Consider the following 17,827-nt stretch of genomic DNA (forward strand, 5'->3'; position numbering starts at 1 on the left):
GTGCAGCCTAATTTTACCTGGTGCTAGCCACTCATGATATTTGCCGCCCCCCCCCCCCCCCCCCCCCCCCCCCCCCCTGCCCCTGCCCCGCCAATGCTGGATGCCAAAACCATTAAAACGAACAGTCGACCTGAGACCTGCTCTGTTCCAAAAGGTTCTGATTTCAACCTGCTCTTCTGAACAGACAGGACACTGAATGAAAATTGGTGAGGTCTTCATCATTTAAATCACAGATCATGCTTCAATTATGTCACTGGGGCCTCCCTGCTATTTTATTCAGAGGCCTGTGCAGTAATGCCGCTAAAAGCTTTCCTCCTGGGCGGACTGACTAGGGAGAGGGCTCAGGGCTTTAAGTGAACCATGAAAGTAATTCACTTTTCTTTAATAGTATTTACATTGTGGCAACAGCAGGACAGGAACGTCACTGCGATTGGCTGGAGGAACACCCTCCCCAAGAAGGAGCGCCTCCTGTCACCCTGCTCTTGGCCTTCAGCTGGATGCCATTTCAGTCTCCCAGGCTTCACTCTACCGAGGGGCAGGATAATTCAAGGCCTGCAAGATTGCCACCCAAAGTTAAAATCAGTATGTCACACTGTTACATTACAATGTGCTATCAGATTGTGAGACCGGACAATGAAATGTCACATTGACCAACACTGCAGACTGTAATATTCAATCAAAGACTATGATATTATTCTGTAATATGGAAGAATTTGTTCTTCTGTCCTCAGGGCAATGGGGTTTACCAACAGTCAGCCTTGCTGGTATTTTTGGGATTCTGGCTGGGGTGATCTCCTCAATGATTGAGTCTGTTGGAGACTACCATGCGTGCGCCCGACTCTGTGGTGCTCATGCTCCTCCTAAAGACGCCATTAATCGAGGAATTGGCATCGAAGGAATCGGCTGCCTCATCGCTGGAGCCTGGGGAACAGGCAATGGGACGACCTCCTATAGTGAGAATATCGGTGCTCTGGGTATCACAAAGGTAGAAACTGAATTCTCAAATGGGAAAGCCGTTTCCTTCAAAATAAGTGTGGATCATTTTTAAAAAAAAGAGGTTTATATTTCATAAAATCTCTACAGTGCAGGTGGCAATTCAGCTGATTGAGTCGGCACCGACCCTCCGAAAGAGCACCCTGCCGAGGCTCACACTCCCGTCTTATCCCCGTAACTCCACCTAACCTTTGGACACGAAGGGGTAATTTAGAATGGCCAATCCACCTCTCCTGCACAGCTTTGGACTGTGGGAGGAAACCAGAACCCCCCCCGGCGGAAACTCACACAGACAAGGTGCGAACTCCACACAGTCGCCCAAGGCAGGAATTGAACCCAGGTCCCTGGTGCTGGGAGGCAGCAGTGCTAACCATTGTGCCATTGTTTTAATATTTGAAAGATAATCGTTGTTTTTCTATTTCTATTCACTGCTAACTATGTCCACTCACCTGCTCCATAATCATTTGTTAAATATGCACAAACATAACAAAAATATGCTGAATTGAGAGTTTCCTCCATAAGAAAATATTGAGTTTAACATCCTCACGATAAACAAAGTCCTTTTGATATTTTATCTCTTATCCGGATTAGTGGAATGGAGAACATGGACATATTGCCAACTCCTAAGCTTCTTGTACAGGCGACTTCAAACACTCGCTCATCATTTGATGTAGCTGAAACCTGGCAGGCTGGAGAACGTGAGTGGAAGCTGAGCCTTCCCCCTGTTCTGGGCTGTTGAGCATTGAAAGCAGCTGGGTAGCAGGATGAGGGAATAACCCAGGAACTCTTCATTTTTTCTTCTTCTCGGTATCCTTTTGAAATGGCAGGTTCTGATTGGAAACTCAGCATCTGGGACTTTGCCAGGAGCTCATAATTAAAATGATTAGAAATAAACAACCACAGCAACAACTTGAATAGTAAGTAAGGGTGAGTCGTAAGAGCGTGGAATGCCCTGCCTGCAACAGTAGTGGACTCACCAACATTAAGGGCATTTAAATGGTCATTGGATAAACATATGGATGATAAGGGACCAGTGTAGATGGGCTTTAGATTGGTTTCACAGGTCGGTGCAACATCGAGGGCCGAACGGCCTGTACTGCGCTGTAATGTTCTATCTATCTATCGAATTTATATAGCACCATTGACATAGAAAGAAAGTCTAAAGGTGCTTGACAGAGATGCATGGGGAAAACAATTGATGCCAAGTTAAAGTGGGAGATATGAGATAAGTGCTCGATACGAAGGTATTCTTCTGCTTCATCTAATTCAATTTTGGGTGTACCATGGACCTGTCTCTGCCATGCATAAGAAACGCCTGAGGTTAGAAACTGAGGCCCAACAGGTTCAGTCCATCCACATCTACTTTAAAATATAATAACATGAACTCTATTGCACCCCCCCAGGCACACCTCAAACTATCCTTTCATCAGCCTTGGCATTCACTTCAGTCTGTCCAGGGTACAGTTTGAATTATATGGTAGACAATGTGGCACAATAGGTTCCAGCACATTGAGATGAAGCCTCCTCTTCTGCCCCTGTAGAGGCCCCAAATAAAATGGGTTTGAAGCAGGCTCAACCTCGTTCCAAATGTGCAACAAAACCGCTCAAAGCTAACAACACATTGATACCAGTGACAGGCATTCCCAGCATAGAATGGCTGAGGCAGAAAATTGAACGTTTTGTGCAACCCCTCACTCTCTCTCTCTGATTTCAGGTGGGAAGTCGGATGGTTATAATCACCAGTGGAATTCTAATGGTCCTAGTGGGAATGTTTGTAAAAGTTGGGGCCATTTTCAGCACCATCCCACAGCCAGTAATCGGTGGAATGTTGATGGTGATGTTTGGGGTTATTATAACTGCTGGAATTTCTAATCTACAGGTATGTCCATGCAGTGACAATTCCCCTTACTTGTTCCAATTCATTGAATGACTTTGTATTCCAGAATACAAAATTCCACCCATCAGATGAGAAAAAACGATTCCTTTTCCAAACTACTTTTCTACTGTCTTTTTCATTGCAGTTCTCAAAATTCTTTGAAGCTGGTGTGTGAACATTTGTGCTCAATACCTTATACACAGTGCACTTCAAATATTCTTTCTAATTCACGTGCAAAGAATCCTGCTCCTATTTATCAGCAGTCACTGATTACTAAGAGCTACAAGATAGGGCGGAGTGTGAAGCAGGTCAGGATAACTGAATGGCAGACCGGGAGGAGAATGAAGCAGGTCAGGATCATTGTGAAGCAGACCGGGAGGAGAGTGAAGCAGATCAGGATCACTGAGAAGCAGACCGGGAGGAGAGTGAAGCAGGTCAGGATCATTAAGACGCAGGCTGGGAGGAGAGTGAAGCAGATCAGGATCATTGTGAAGCAGACTGGGAGCGGTGTGAAGCAGGTCAGGATCAATGTGAAGCAGACCGGGAGGAGAGTGAAGCACGTCAGGATCATTGTGAAGCAGACCAGGAGGAGAGTGAAGCAGATCAGGATCACTGAGAAGCAGACCAGGAGGAGAGTGAAGCAGGTCAGGATCATTGTGAAGCAGACGGTGAGGGATGTGAAGCATGTCAGTATCACTGTGAAGCAGACTGGGAGGAGAGTCAAGCAGGTCAGGAACATTGTGAAGCAGACTTGGAGGGGTGTTAAGCAGGCCAGGATCATTGAGAAGCAGACCGGGAGGAGAGTGAAGCCAGTCAGGATCATTGTGAAGCAGACCAGGAGGAGAGTGAAGCCGGTCAGGATCATTGTGAAACAGACCGGGAGTAGAGTGAAGTAGGACAGGATCATTGTGAAGCAGGCCAGGGGGTTTATGAAGCAGGTAAGGGTCAATATGAAGCAGACTGCGAGGAGAGTCAAGCAGGTCAGGATCATTGTGCAGTAGACCAGGAGGAGAGTGAAACAGGTCAGGATCATTGTGAAACAGACCAGGAGGAGATTCAAGCAGGTCAGGATCATTGAGAAGCAGACCAGGAGGAGAGTGAAACAGGTCAGGATCATTGTGAAGCAGACCGGGAGGAGAGTCAAGCAGTTCAGGATCATTGTGAAGCAGATCGGGAGGAGAGTGAAGCAGGTCAGGATCAATGTGAAGCAGACTGGGAGGAGAGTCAAGCAGGTCAGGATCGTTGTGAAGCAGACCGGAAGGAGAGTCAAGCAGGTCAGGATCATTGTGAAGCAGACTGGGAGGAGAGTGAAACAGGTCAGGATCATTGTGAAGCAGACCGGGAGAAGAGTGAAGCAGGTCAGGATTGTTGTGAAGCAGACCGGGAGGAGAGTGAAACAGGTCAGGATCATTGTGAAGCAGACCGGGAGGAGAGTCAAGCAGGTCAGGATCATTGTGAAGCAGACCGGGTGGAGAGTGAAACAGGTCAGGATCATGGTGAATGAGACCGGGAGGAGAGTGAAACAGGTCAGGATCATTGTGAAGCAGACCGGGAGGAGAGTGAAGCAGGTCAGGATCATTGTGAAGCAGACCGGGTGGAGAGTGAAACAGGTCAGGATCATTGTGAAGCAGACGTGGAGGAGAGTGAAGCAGGTCAGGATCATTGTGAAGCAGACTTGGAGGGGTGTGAAGCAGGTCAGTAACACTGTGAAGCAGATTGGGAGGGGTGTGAGGCAGGTTAGGATCATTGTGAAGCAGACCGGGAGGAAAGTGAAGCCGGTCAGGATCATTGTGAAGCAGACAGTAAGGGGTGTGAAGCATGTCAGTATCACTGTGAAGCAGACTTGGAGGGGTGTTAAGCAGGTCAGGATCATTGAGAAGCAGACCGGGAGGAGAGTGAAGCCAGTCAGGATCATTGTGAAGCAGACCGGGTGGAGAGTGAAACAGGTCAGGATCATTGTAAAGCAGACCGGGAGGAGAGTGAAGCAGGTCAGGATCATGGTGAATGAGACCGGGAGGAGAGTGAAACAGGTCAGGATCATTGTGAAGCAGACCACGAGGAGAGTGAAGCCTGTCAATCTCACTGTGAAGCAGACATGGAGGCGTGTGAAGCAGGTCAGGATCATTGTGAAGCAGACGTGGAGGAGAGTGAAGCAGGTCAATCTCACTTTGAAGCAGACTGGGAGGTGAGTGAAGCCGGTCAGGATCATTGTGAAGCAGACATGGAGGGGTGTGAAGCAGGTCAGTAACACTGTGAAGCAGATTGGGAGGGGTGTGAGGCAGGTTAGGATCATTGTGAAGCAAACCGGGAGGAAAGTGAAGCCGGTCAGGATCATTGTGAAGCAGACAGTAAGGGGTGTGAAGCATGTCAGTATCACTGTGAAGCAGACTTGGAGGGGTGTTAAGCAGGTCAGGATCATTGAGAAGCAGACCGGGAGGAGAGTGAAGCCAGTCAGGATCATTGTGAAGCAGACCGGGAGGAGAGTGAAGTCGGTCAGGATCATTGTGAAGCAGACTGGGCGTAGAGTGAAGTAGGTCAGGATCATTGTGAAGCAGACTTGGAGGGGTGTTAAGCAGGTCAGGATCATTGAGAAGCAGACCGGGAGGAGAGTGAAGCCAGTCAGGATCATTGTGAAGCAGACCGGGCGTAGAGTGAAGTAGGTCAGGATCATTGTGAAGCAGACGTGGAGGAGAGTGAAGCAGGTCAATCTCACTGTGAAGCAGACTGGGAGGAGAGTGAAGCCGGTCAGGATCATTGTTAAGCAGACCGGGGTGTGGGGGGGGGGGGGGGGGGGCGGGGGGCGGCGGACAGGGGGGTTGTGTGTGAAGCAGGTTAGGATCATTGTGAAGCAGACCGGGAGGAAAGTGAAGCCGGTCAGAATCATTGCGAAGCAGACTTGGAGGGGTGTGAAGCAGGTCAGTAACACTGTGAAGCAGATTGGGAGGGGTGTGAGGCAGGTTAGGATCGTTGTGAAGCAGACTGGGAGGAGAGTGAAGCCGGTCAGGATCATTGTGAAGCAGACAGTGAGGGGTGTGAAGCAGGTAAGGATCAATATGAAGCAGACTGGGAGGAGAGTCAAGCTGGTCAGAATCATTGTGAAACAGACCAGGAGGAGAGTCAAGCAGGTCAGGACCATTGTGAAGCAGACCGGGAGAAGAGTGAAGCAGGTCAGGATCATTGTGAAGCAGACTGGAGCGGTGTGAAGCAGGTCAGGATCATAGTGAAGCAGACCGGGAGGAGAGTAAAGCAGGTCAGGATCATTGTGAAGCAGACTGGAGCGGTGTGAAGCAGGTCAGGATCATAGTGAAGCAGACCGGGAGGAGAGTAAAGCAGGTCAGGATCATGGTGAAGGAGACCGGGTGGAGAGTGAAATAGGTCAGGATCATTGTGAAGCAGACCAGGAGGAGAGTGAAGCCGGTCAATCTCACTGTGAAGCAGACTGGGAGGAGAGTGAAGCCGGTCAGGATCATTGTGAAGCAGACCGGGGTGTGGGGAGGGGGGGGGGGGGGGGCGTTGTGTGTGAGACAGGTCAGAATCATTGCGAAGCAGACTTGGAGGGGTGTGAAGCAGGTCATAACACTGTGAAGCAGATTGGGAGGGGTTTGAGGCAGGTTAGGATCATTGTGAAGCAGACCAGGGATCGGTTAAGCAGATCAGGATCATTGTGAAGCAGACCGTGAGAAGAGAGAATCAGACTGGGAACAGAGTGAAACAGGTCAGGACCTTTGTGAATCAGACCGTGAGAAGAATGAAGCAGGTCAGGGTCACTGTGAATGCGGCCAGGAGGGCATGCAGCAGGTCAGAATCACTGTGAAGCATATTGGGAGGAGTGTGAAGCAGGGGGAGACTGTGATAAAGGCTGTAATGTCATTGGAGTAGTAATCCAGAGGCCCAGCCTATTGTCCGGTTTCTATTACTTATGTTTGTATGTCATTCTGGATGGATGAGGTGAGCTGGGTTAGATGATCTTTGCCATCCATCATTAGCTTGTGAACATATGGTTGGAATTGTGGCTGAAATCCACCCCACCATCCTGCACCCCAGCCCCACCCAACCGGCTGCCACCCGCTGGCAGGGCAGCACGCGGCACAACCAAGGGCAACACCACAGTAGCCCCACAGGTGGGTGCCGGATGGGGGCCGTGTAACGTACCGCTGGCAAGGACAGCCGACAGTACCCCTGACAGCAGAGACAGGGGCCAGAGCCTGCAGCCCCCATGGGGCCAGGAGTGCAGAAATGGGGGAGGGGGGAGGAGTGGGAAGCATGCATGGGCAGGGTCGGGCAGGGTCGACAGTGCCAACTAGGGCCACCATGTAATGCGTTGGACTTCGTTGGGCATGGGGTTAAGCACCATGCTAACATGTCAGCCTTCCACCCCTCACAGACAATGGATATTGGAATTAAACCAGCAATGGTGGCCTTCCTCCTAGTCACCGCTGCCCTGGGGGATGCCCTGCAGCTGTATGAGCTGGAACTACTCGAGGAGGATGTTGCAGCAGCAGAGACTGCCCTAGAGGAACAGGAGGCAGCCGGTGAGGATGAGAGCCGTCCGCACAACAGGCCAAGGAGGAGGAGGTGCAAATGAGCCACTGCATCAGGCCTCGTGTGTTCACCGGCAGTGCCTGCCCTTCCGAGGACCTGGTGGACCGGACATGCTGTTGAAGACTCCGGCTGAGCAGGGGGATCGTGCAACATATCTGCCCGATCATGGCGCACCTGGAACCGCGGGGGAATGGGGGAGGACACCCTCTCTCAGTGGCCGTCAAGGTGATGGTTGCCTTGAACGCTTCACAACGGGGTCCGTCCAGGCGCCATCCCTTCCAAGAATGCCCTCCCTGCGCTTCCACCCCCCCCCCCCCCCCCCCCCACTTGCAACCCTCCTCCATAGTTCCTACCTGCCTCATTGCAGGGTGCGGGCCCTGGGTTGGCAGTAACAGCGGGTCTGGCCAATGGATGGAGGATGATGACAACTCGCTATGGGATGATATCTGGTGCTCTGCATCATTCAGCAATGTCTGACTCCTGTCCACGGTAGCACTTTCCATCGTCCACCTGGGTTATTCCTGCATGCGAGTTGACCATTCCATCACACGATCCCATCGAATTCCTGGGGTGGCGGAGGTGGGGGTGGGGACACCAGAGTGGTGAGCGCTGACCGCACTGCGTTCGCTGGGCCAAGCCCACCCACAAAGTTCGCCCATTCTCTCATAACCCCCCCCCCCCCACTTCATCCCCTCTGGCCAGCCCAGACCAGCCGATCTCTCACACCCATCTGACAGCATCGAGGCAGGTTGTAACATTGTGAATAACACACACAAGATTGTGCCCTAACTCCCATCGCTCTTATGCGCCATCCTAACTGATGTCTACCTTTCTGGCCTTACGGGCCCCAACGCTACACCAGGTGGATCCCCAAGCGGTACACGAGGAGCGGAGGAGGCCTGCAGCGATTCCCACCATAACCTATATCCTCTTTGATGGTCACCTCCTGGGGCAACCAGGCGTGGATGGGCCCGTCTGCCTCGCAGGTGTCCCAGGTGGCATGGTGCCACCCTGTTCTGCCTGCTGCCCGCCAGGGGCTGGGGGGAGAGTCCAAGGAGCAGCGGTGTTCCGGTACCTCCCTTGCGGAAATCACGGCATGGACCCCATCAGGTCCTCCTCGCTCAGGGTGCCTGGTGGCCCCGGGCTACTCCGTGGGATGGGCATGCAAGCAGAACTAACCCGAGGCTCTCCACCACCTGGCCCTGCCAATTCTGGAGACCTGCTCTCCTGTTGACTAGGCTCTGCATGCTCGCGGCCATGGAGTGGATCATCTGTGTCTGGGACTGTGCCACCATTTTCTGGGTCAGTGCCACATCAGCCAATGACTGTGCCCACTCCCTCTGGGACTGGGCTACCTCCCTCTGGATCTGTGCCATATCGGCCAGCGCCTGGGCAATGCCACCACCGTCGCTCTCAACCATGTCCCATTGTCACAGGGCCACCGCTGCAATGCCCAGGTGGCTCTGGTACACGGCTGTCAGTGATGGGGAAGCCCTGTCCTGGACCTTGGCCACCACCCACACAGATTGCCCCAGGCCTTCGACATCTTGACCCATGGCCAAAACCTTTGCCCTTATTTATTCACCCTGCTGATTGAAGCTTAACAGGCAGTGTCTTTAAGGATCATCTGATGGTCAGCGTGCAGACTTGGTTTCTCTGCCAGCTGCTCCAGGGGCACACTAATGTTGCAGTGAGTGTCTTAAATAGGTGTTAGGCAATTTGCAAACACTAATAAGGAGTCTATATATCACCTTAGATGTGTGACTGCATGTCAGTTTTTTGACCATTAGCAAGGTGGCAAGTGCTGCACTTCTGGCACGTAATTCCTGCTCACCATACTAGAGGGTTAAGAAGCTGATTAGCACCTGAAACATGGGCCCTCCTTAGCTGAATTTCTGGGCCACAGGTTGCAGAGCTGTATCCTTGTAGTGTTTTGTTGTTTCAGTTCCATCATTTAAGGGGGCAGAGAAAATAAGTGTTCCTTTGAAATTTTACCTATAGTTGTTCACATTTATGGAAGTTAAAAGTCACGGCAAATTCAGAGCAGCAAACTATGAATATTTGTTTGGAAGCACAGATGCAAAGGGCCAAACATTTTTTCATTTTTCTGTTTAATTGCAGTTATATTTTCTCTCCTTTCAGTTTGTTGATATGAATTCATCAAGAAATATCCTTATTTTTGGATTTTCAATATTTTCTGGCTTGGTTATACCTAACTGGATGATTAAGAACCCACTTGCAATCCAAACAGGTAGGAAATTATATTATTTCTGCAAATATACACAGTCCGAAGTTTAGACCAATAATCAGCTGAAGAAACTGTATTCTTAACATTGCCATTCAGATGAAATGATCAATTCTTAATCACCTAAAATATAGTAGAAAAAAATATCAGTGAGGATAATAAGGCTGAAGTCTTATCTGTGCCACCCTTTTGTATTTCAACATGTATCTAACAGCATGGTAGCACCGTGGTTAGCACAGTTGCTTCACAGCTCCAGGATCCCAGGTTCGATTCCCGGCTTGGGTCACTGTCTGTGTGGAGTCTGCACGTTCTCCACATGTCTGTGTGGGTTTCTTCCGGGTGCTCCAGTTGCCTCCCACAATCCAAAGATGTGCAGGTTAGGTGGATTGGCTATGCTAAATTGCCCTTAGGTTAGGTGGGTTACTGGGATAGGGTGGAGGTGTGGGCTTAAGTATGGAGCTGGTGCGGACTCGATGGGTTGAATGGCCTCCTTCTGCACTGTAAATTCTATGAGTATGCTGTATGTTGTTGGTGCTTTACAAGCCACGTAACTTTGAGTTTGGAACACATTGCTGGTTTGGCTCACGAGGCTAAATCGCTGGCTTTTCAAGCAGGCCAGCAGCACGGTTCGATTCCCGTACCAGCCTCCCCGGACAGGCGCCGGAATGTGGCGACTAGGGGCTTTTCACAGTAACTTCATTGAAGCCTACTCGTGACAATAAGCGATTTTCATTTCATTTCATTTTCATTCATCCTCTGCACTCTTTGCCTCCTTCTTCTTGCAACTAATTATTTTTCCCTCTTATTTTTGTGCCCATTCATAGAAGAAAGGGATGCCTGCAAGGCTTCATTAAACTTTGAATCTCATGTTTTTAAGAAACTTTTATATTATACAAAATATATTACTTATATGCTCATCAAGGGAATAGATGTCAGTGCCTGGCCCTGAGACATGTGCAGTTGTTCTTTTTCTCCTGTTGTGTGTCAAGATCTTGCTCAGCATGTAGTCTAACCAGCTATCTGCAGAGCAATAGCACTGTCCCAGCAACATGTCTTGAATTAACTTCAGAACTTCGTTCGTAAAACATTTTCATTTCTCATATCACACGTTTAGGGGTGATATGGGTCCCCATTCCATTGGAGCTAGATTAAAACTCTCCACTTATTAATGCAGGAACTTTTACAACTAACAGCTGTATGTGAACCCAAACTCCAACAGTGAAAGATCATGACTGTTTACACCAAGTACGCACTCATCTCAACATTTGGCTTCACCCTCATTCCTCTGATGGCTTAACCACACTCCAGTCTTGTGACCAAAGTGCAATCCTATCCCTATCCCCTGCCTCTTTGCATCATTCAACCATTTTCTAATCAATGCTAAAGCAAAATTCAACTTCATCTTAGATTTAAATTAAAGTTTTAACACTGGCAACTGAAGAAATATTCTGCTTTCCAGGAGTACTTCCACTGGATCAAGTCATCCAAGTCCTTTTAACCACCAGTATGTTCGTTGGGGGATTTTGGGGATTTTTTCTGGATAATACCATACCAGGTAAGCTTCCTTCCCTTCTGTTACTTTGGAAGCAATGAATTTATTTTATAACATTGTTACAAAATTATAATTAAATCAGGGGTTGGGATGATGGGATGGTAGAAATTGGACATGGGAAAACAGGTGGGATCACATCAGGAGTTTGTTGTACATTCCAATCAATATTTAGTTCTATTGACTTCAACAGAATTGTAGAATCGAATGTTTAGCACATCTTTCATTGGGTGACAAATGTAATTACACTTGTTTTACGATCCTGCCCATTTTCGATTATATACCCCCAGGAGTCAATTTCAAAGCTATATACATTTTTAGATCTCACATTATGAACTGTGTTCTTTACAGATCAGTACTGCACCTGCCTTTATTTAATATATTACTGCATAAACATTAATTCTCTATTGAATGCAAATTAGAATTGTCGGAGAAACCATTATATATTCCATCACTATAGTTACCATTAAGATTGCTAAATGGGGAAGAGGTGGAGGAACTTGGATTCCTCCAGTAATTAAATAACTCAGAAAATTGCACTAACCACTAATAATAATGCTGACAAAATACAGATTTCCCACGGAACCAACAGTAACACAACTCATCGTGTCCATACTCAAGTGGTTAATAGGTGCAATTCCCTGATATCTTAGCTGAAACTAGGAGTGCTCCTGTAACAGTCATCCTGTAATGACACACAATTCCAGAGCTTTGCGCAAACATCAGACTCCCCAGTCAATGCTAATTTCTACAGGCTCCATCCCCCTCCAACAAAATGTTAAAATACAAACATTGCTCGGGCTACCCAACAGCAGTGCCTGGGAAATCCATGCTCCATTCGAGAGATTATTGTGTAATCCAAAATGGTTTGAACTCTTGTTACCATTGAAAAGAACAATAATATGCATTTACATGTCTTATTATCTCTCTAAAGATGTTCCAAAAGTAGGGTTGCCAACTGTGATTAAAAGAATTCCTGGAGGTTTCATCAGATGACCTGCCTCCCACCCTCCAGCCATTAGTTGGCCAGCACATCCATCCTTGCGACGTACTGCTTTCCTACACCAATTGGAAAGCAAAGACTCATTACCCAATTGGTTGATGCTTGACTATCAGGCAAACAGCCATATTTTCCCATTTTCAATATGTTTATATCTGGTAAAGAGAAATGTTCAAACAAATAGGCAAAAAAACCAACCCATCTTTTAGTGTCACAGTGATTTTTCTCCATAGCTGTGCACAGCAGTATACAGGGGGATTGATCTTCAATTCCTGGAGACTCCAGACCAATCCTGAAAGGTTGGCAACCCTACCCAAAATATGTTGCATTCAATGATTTTATGCTATGCACTCAGTGAAGTGAGTGAAAACACAATGAAGTGAAGACAACTTATAGGCATGCAAAGACCATATGTCAGGAGTGATTACTGGTGTTTTACAGGTACAGAGAAAGAACGAGGCATGATTGCTTGGAAGGAAACAGTCTTTGAGGATGATTACAAAGGAGCAAACAACAGCGATTGCTACAATTTACCTTTCGGTATTGGCACCAAGTGTTGCACTGGAGACTGGAGGAGATATATCCCCTTCTGCCCCAAACCAAAACCCCCCGATGATGAAAGAGTGGAAGTGAATGCTCCGGAAGTTTATAAGGAGACTCTATTTTAAACAAAGTAGGGCAAACAAAACTCTTTGAATAGATTAATTTTGAATCAGATGTTGCCAAGAAACAATTGTGTTCCATTCATGTTTCCCTGGGGTTGATTTTTAATTTCTATTGTAACATGAAAGAATGATAACATGTAATTAGGAAGGAAAATGACATGTTTTGCAAGGGGGTTGGAGTACAAGTCAAAGAAGTCTTGCAACGGTTGTAGAGTTTTGGTGAGACCTAATCTGGTGTAGTATGTGCAGTTTTGGGCTCCATACTTAAAGATATACTTGTAGTGGAGGGGGTACAACAAAGATTCATTAAATTGGTTCCTGGGATGAGGGTGTTACCCTGTGAAGAGAGGCTGGGTAAATTTGGTTTAATACTCTCCGAGCTTAGAAGAGGTTTGAAAAGGTGGATTCTGAGAGATTGTTTCCGTTGGTTAAGGAATCAAAACCACAGGGGCACAGACTCAGAATAAGGGGACAATCATTTAGGGCTGAGATGGGTGAAATTACTTCCAAGGGTTGTGAATCCTTGGAAATCTCTACCCCAGAGAGTTGAGGATGTACTGTCCAAGTCTGGGCTATGGGGATCAGCTAGGAAAATTGGGTTTTTAAAATTCGTTACACAGGACTTGAGCATCACTTGCTGGGACATGTATTGCCGGTCCCTAGGTGCCCTCCATTTCAGACACCATTTTGAAGTCCAAGATCAACCATGATCATATGGAATGGAGATGTAAGCTTGATGGGCTACTGTCTTCTACTTGTTTCCTGGGTTCATAGGTGAAGGTATGAAGCGTCAGCCAGCCAAGCAAAGCATTAGGCTCACAAATGTTTCATCTCAGGGTCCTTCCAGACTGTACAGAGGACATTACCCATACTGTCCACTCTGCAGTTGCAATAATCATGTCACCAACATGCTACTTGCCAGAACAGACCAGTATTATATCTGCTCAATGGACAGCAACAGAATACTCAGGGATTTGCAACAAATCTGTGCAAACACACATCCATGAGCAGAGAGATGAAAGGACAGGTTTCTTAGTCCCCTGGACATCTTCCAGTGTATCTTCAGATCAACTTCCTACAGGCCTGTGTTTTGACACTTCTGTTACCGCCCTCAGTCATCCTAGCTACTTCCCTGCAATAAAGATGTCTATTTAATGCTGGATGCCACAAATTTCTGTGGAAATTGTTCGAATATGCAATGTTAGTCTGTTTAAAAAATTGGTTCTCCCTAGCAATGCTTCACTATTAGTAAAACTGCAAACTGCTGTCTCACCCGTACCCACTTAAAAGGTCATGTTGAGGATTGTGGATGACAACAATATCTTAACAGAATTATTACATTGGAGTAGAAACTTTAGTGCTTTGAAATTAGGATCAACATAAACTCTGCAAATCTTGACCAATCATGCAAATACTGTGTAAATAAATGCAGACAAGGGAATGTATTTGACAAATCCAGTTTATCCATCTATTCTGTTCCAAATGTTTTGTGTCCATTTTACTCATATCAACGTCTTTCCCATTGTTCTGCAGCTGTATCATAACTGAACAGTCCTCTGTTTTAAGCTTACCTACTTCCCTTTCCATCTTGTACCCAATCTTGCAGCGCATTGACACTGAAATTGTGAAGCCATAGGCTCCACTAACTCTGTTGCAGAGGCCAACCAACACCTTAGAAAGGAACGTAGTCCACCTCAAAGTTCTTTTGTTGTCAGTTCTGATGTGAAATGTCCCTGCTTGTACATCACCAGCCACATCCTTCCAGCCCAAATTCCACTTCCTGTTGAGTAGACCCTGAAAAGAAACTCTCCCTAACCCCAGTCATTACACTTCCACTTTCAACACCCGTCTGGCTAGTCTTTGGCTCTCCATTCACTTTGTCTTCTGCAGCTGTGGATTGGCTCAAACCACTTCCACCTTTGATGCCTTTTTCCCATCACTCTCTATCTCCCCCCACTGCCACCCTAATTATTTCCCCTGAAACTAAGATAGTTTGTATCTTAGCTCCAAGTCCAAATGTTGTAGACTTCGGTGGATCTGGCAGACATTTATCAGCAGATATGGCTAAACGACAAGTATAATTATCCTCACTCTCCTCTGCCAATATTGCTCATTATTCCAGATACACCCTGGAAATCATAGACAACTTCCAGCAGATTTATCCTTAAAAATCATCCCTGCCTTTCAAAGGCTGTAAAGTGCTTTGCAACATAACAATGCATGAAAGACACTATGGACCGGAACTTCCAAGCTCTCCAGTGCCGGATTTGGGGCAAAGATGCGCTGGGAAATGCCTCAGACCTGTAAAGATAAGGGTTTGCACGACAATGACAATTGCCCAGAAGTGTTAATTCCTTCCGGGCAAATTGTGCTTCATTGGAACCAATCAAAAATGTGATTTAAATCGCTAACTTTTGATGGCTCTGCCAGGACTATACTAATAGTTACTCCAAAAAAGTAACAAATAAAACTTCTAGTTGACTATTGTAAAGAATCTTTTAACACAGGCGTCAAGCAGCTCTGGCTGTCAGAGATTTCATCGCAGTTTATGACCAGGTTAGTGCACAGTAAAGTCTTCCAATTCTAGCAAGCTTTTATGGCCCAGGCCCATTATAAATGCAAGTTTTTCTCCAATACAAGATCAGCCACTTCAAACTTTGTAAAATTGCCCTGCCTCAGCTGCTGAAACTCCCATCTATCCTTCTCTCATGATCAAATGCTCTCAAGGCTTGCCTATTGTGTACACTTCACAGAGAATCCAAAACTCGGGAGTCCATGTTCTATCCCTCTCAGACCCCCACCTGCCCATCACTCCTGTGCTCAAGAGTCCTCCAACATGTTAAAAATTAAATTCTCATCCTAGTGTTTAAAAGATCATGGCTTCACTCCTTATCTCTACAAGTTTCCCAGCTCTATAATCCTTGCATAACTCTGGCATCCTTCAATCCTTTCTCCTCCACTATTTACGGGGGTGTTAGATATTCTGGATTTCCCATCCTAAATCATTTTGCCTCTTCATCTTTCTTTCAAGTTGCTCTTTAACATTCACCTCTTTGGCAAGCCTTTGGTCATAGCTCCTTCATTAGTCTACCATTCATTTTTTGTCTGATGTCTTTCTGGACATTTGTCTACATCAAAGCTACAGGCTGTTGTAGAATTGAGCAGCATCATAATGTCAGGGGAGGCAGGTAGGAAAATATAAACACAATAGTTCAAGGTTATAAGGGCATCTTGCAATTATAGTGAACACTTATAGATAGAAACAAAGTATTTCACATTAATTAAAATGATTTAATCTTCCCGGGGTCCTCGAGATTTTCTGCTCAACCTGGAGGCCCATCCTTGAGGCGATTCAGGAAAAAGGAATTATGGCCAATAATTTTCTCAGTGTAAATGCATTCACAAGGAAAAATGTTTGGAACAAGGGAACATATGGACTGAAATGACAAATTTTCCAGGCATGTTATAATGAGTACTTTAAAAATATCCATGAATTTGCTGAGACACATTAAATAATAACTGGTAAACATATATAATTTTTATTTTTATTTTTTTTATTTTTATAAATTTAGTGTACCCAATTATATTTTCCAATTAAGGGGCAATTTAGCGTGGCCAATCCACCTATCCTGCACATCTTTTGGGTTGTGGGGGCGAAACCCACGCAGACACGGGGAGAATGTGCAAACTCCACACGGACAGTGACCCAGGGCCGGGATTCGAACCCGCGCCGTAGGCAGCAATGCTAACCACTGTGCCACTTGCTGCCCCAGTAAACATATATAATATATTTCCTAGAGTTGGATTTCTATATTTCAAATGTTTTTTTCTCTGCAAACATCCTGGATCAGATTTTCCATCTAAAATCAATTTACTACCTTATAATGCTCCACGTAATTCTCAATTTATATGATGTTAAATAAAATCAAAGTAAAACAAACCACAGAGCATCAAGTATCAATAATGGCAGAATTACATAACTGGACTAGCATTTGTTGCCCTCGAACAGAGTGGCTTGCTGAATCATTTCAGAGGGCATTTAAAAGTTAACCACATTGCGGAATGATGATACAGTGCTTAGCACTGCTGCTTCAAAGTGCCAGGTATATGGGTGCCTGTCTGTGTGGAGCGTGCACGCTCTCCTCATGTGTGTGTGAGAGTTTCTTCCAACAACCCAAAGATGTGCAGGTTAGGTGGATTGGCCATGCTAAAATTGCCCCTTAGTGTCCAGGGATGTGCAGGTTAGATGGGGCTTTGTGGATAGGGTACGGGAATGGGCCTAGGTAGAGTGGTCAGACCTGATGAGCTGAATGGCCTCCTTCTGCATGGTTAGGATTCTATGGTTCTATGGCTGTGAGTCTGGAGTCACGTAGGCTAAACCAGGTAAGGACAACAGATTTCCTTCCCTAAAGGACATTAGTGAACCAGATGGGGTTTTTACAGCAATCAACAATGGTTTTATGGGGGGCAGCACGGTGGCCTAGTGGTTAGCACAACCACCTCACGGCACTGAGGTCCCAGGTTCGATCCCGGCTCTGGGTCACTGTCCGTGTGGAGTTTGCACATTCTCCCCGTGTCTGCGTGGGTTTCACCCCCACAACCCAAAAATGTGCAGAGTAGGTGGATTGGCCACGCTAAATTGCCCCTTAATTGGAAAAAATAATTGGGTAATCTAAATTTAAAAAAAAACAAAAAAAAACAATGGTTTTATGGTCATCATTAGACTTTTAATTCCAGATTTCTTCTCATTGAATTCAAATTCCACAATCTTCCGTGGTGGGATTTGAATCCGGTCCCCAGGGCATTACCCTGGGTCTCTGGATTAGCAATTCAGCGACAGCACCATTATGCAACCACTGACCCCCGAAAGAAGCTAGATCATTAGGGTCCAAAGATGTTGTGGGACTCTTCTCATCCTTACATTACATTATATCCACAAGTCTCAATGTTCGACTTC

General features: G+C 46.5%; 1 protein-coding gene across 2 annotated transcripts in view; it reads left to right on the forward strand.

Annotated features, from left to right (window-relative positions):
• The window catches only part of zgc:110789 (Xan_ur_permease domain-containing protein), a 64,663-nt gene extending 50,350 nt beyond the window's left edge, over positions 1-14,313 (forward strand). For both annotated transcript variants that reach the window (XM_038781033.1, XM_038781034.1), the window contains 5 exons: positions 732-985; positions 2,708-2,872; positions 9,554-9,662; positions 11,116-11,211; positions 12,647-14,313. In XM_038781033.1, coding sequence (XP_038636961.1) covers positions 732-985; positions 2,708-2,872; positions 9,554-9,662; positions 11,116-11,211; positions 12,647-12,873 — 851 coding nt within the window. In that variant the 3' untranslated portion in view covers positions 12,874-14,313. The remainder of the gene's footprint in view (positions 1-731; positions 986-2,707; positions 2,873-9,553; positions 9,663-11,115; positions 11,212-12,646) is intronic.
• Positions 14,314-17,827: the final 3,514 nt, after the last annotated feature.

This window comes from Scyliorhinus canicula, chromosome 20 (assembly GCF_902713615.1).
Source record: "Scyliorhinus canicula chromosome 20, sScyCan1.1, whole genome shotgun sequence".
Taxonomy (NCBI): domain Eukaryota; kingdom Metazoa; phylum Chordata; class Chondrichthyes; order Carcharhiniformes; family Scyliorhinidae; genus Scyliorhinus; species Scyliorhinus canicula.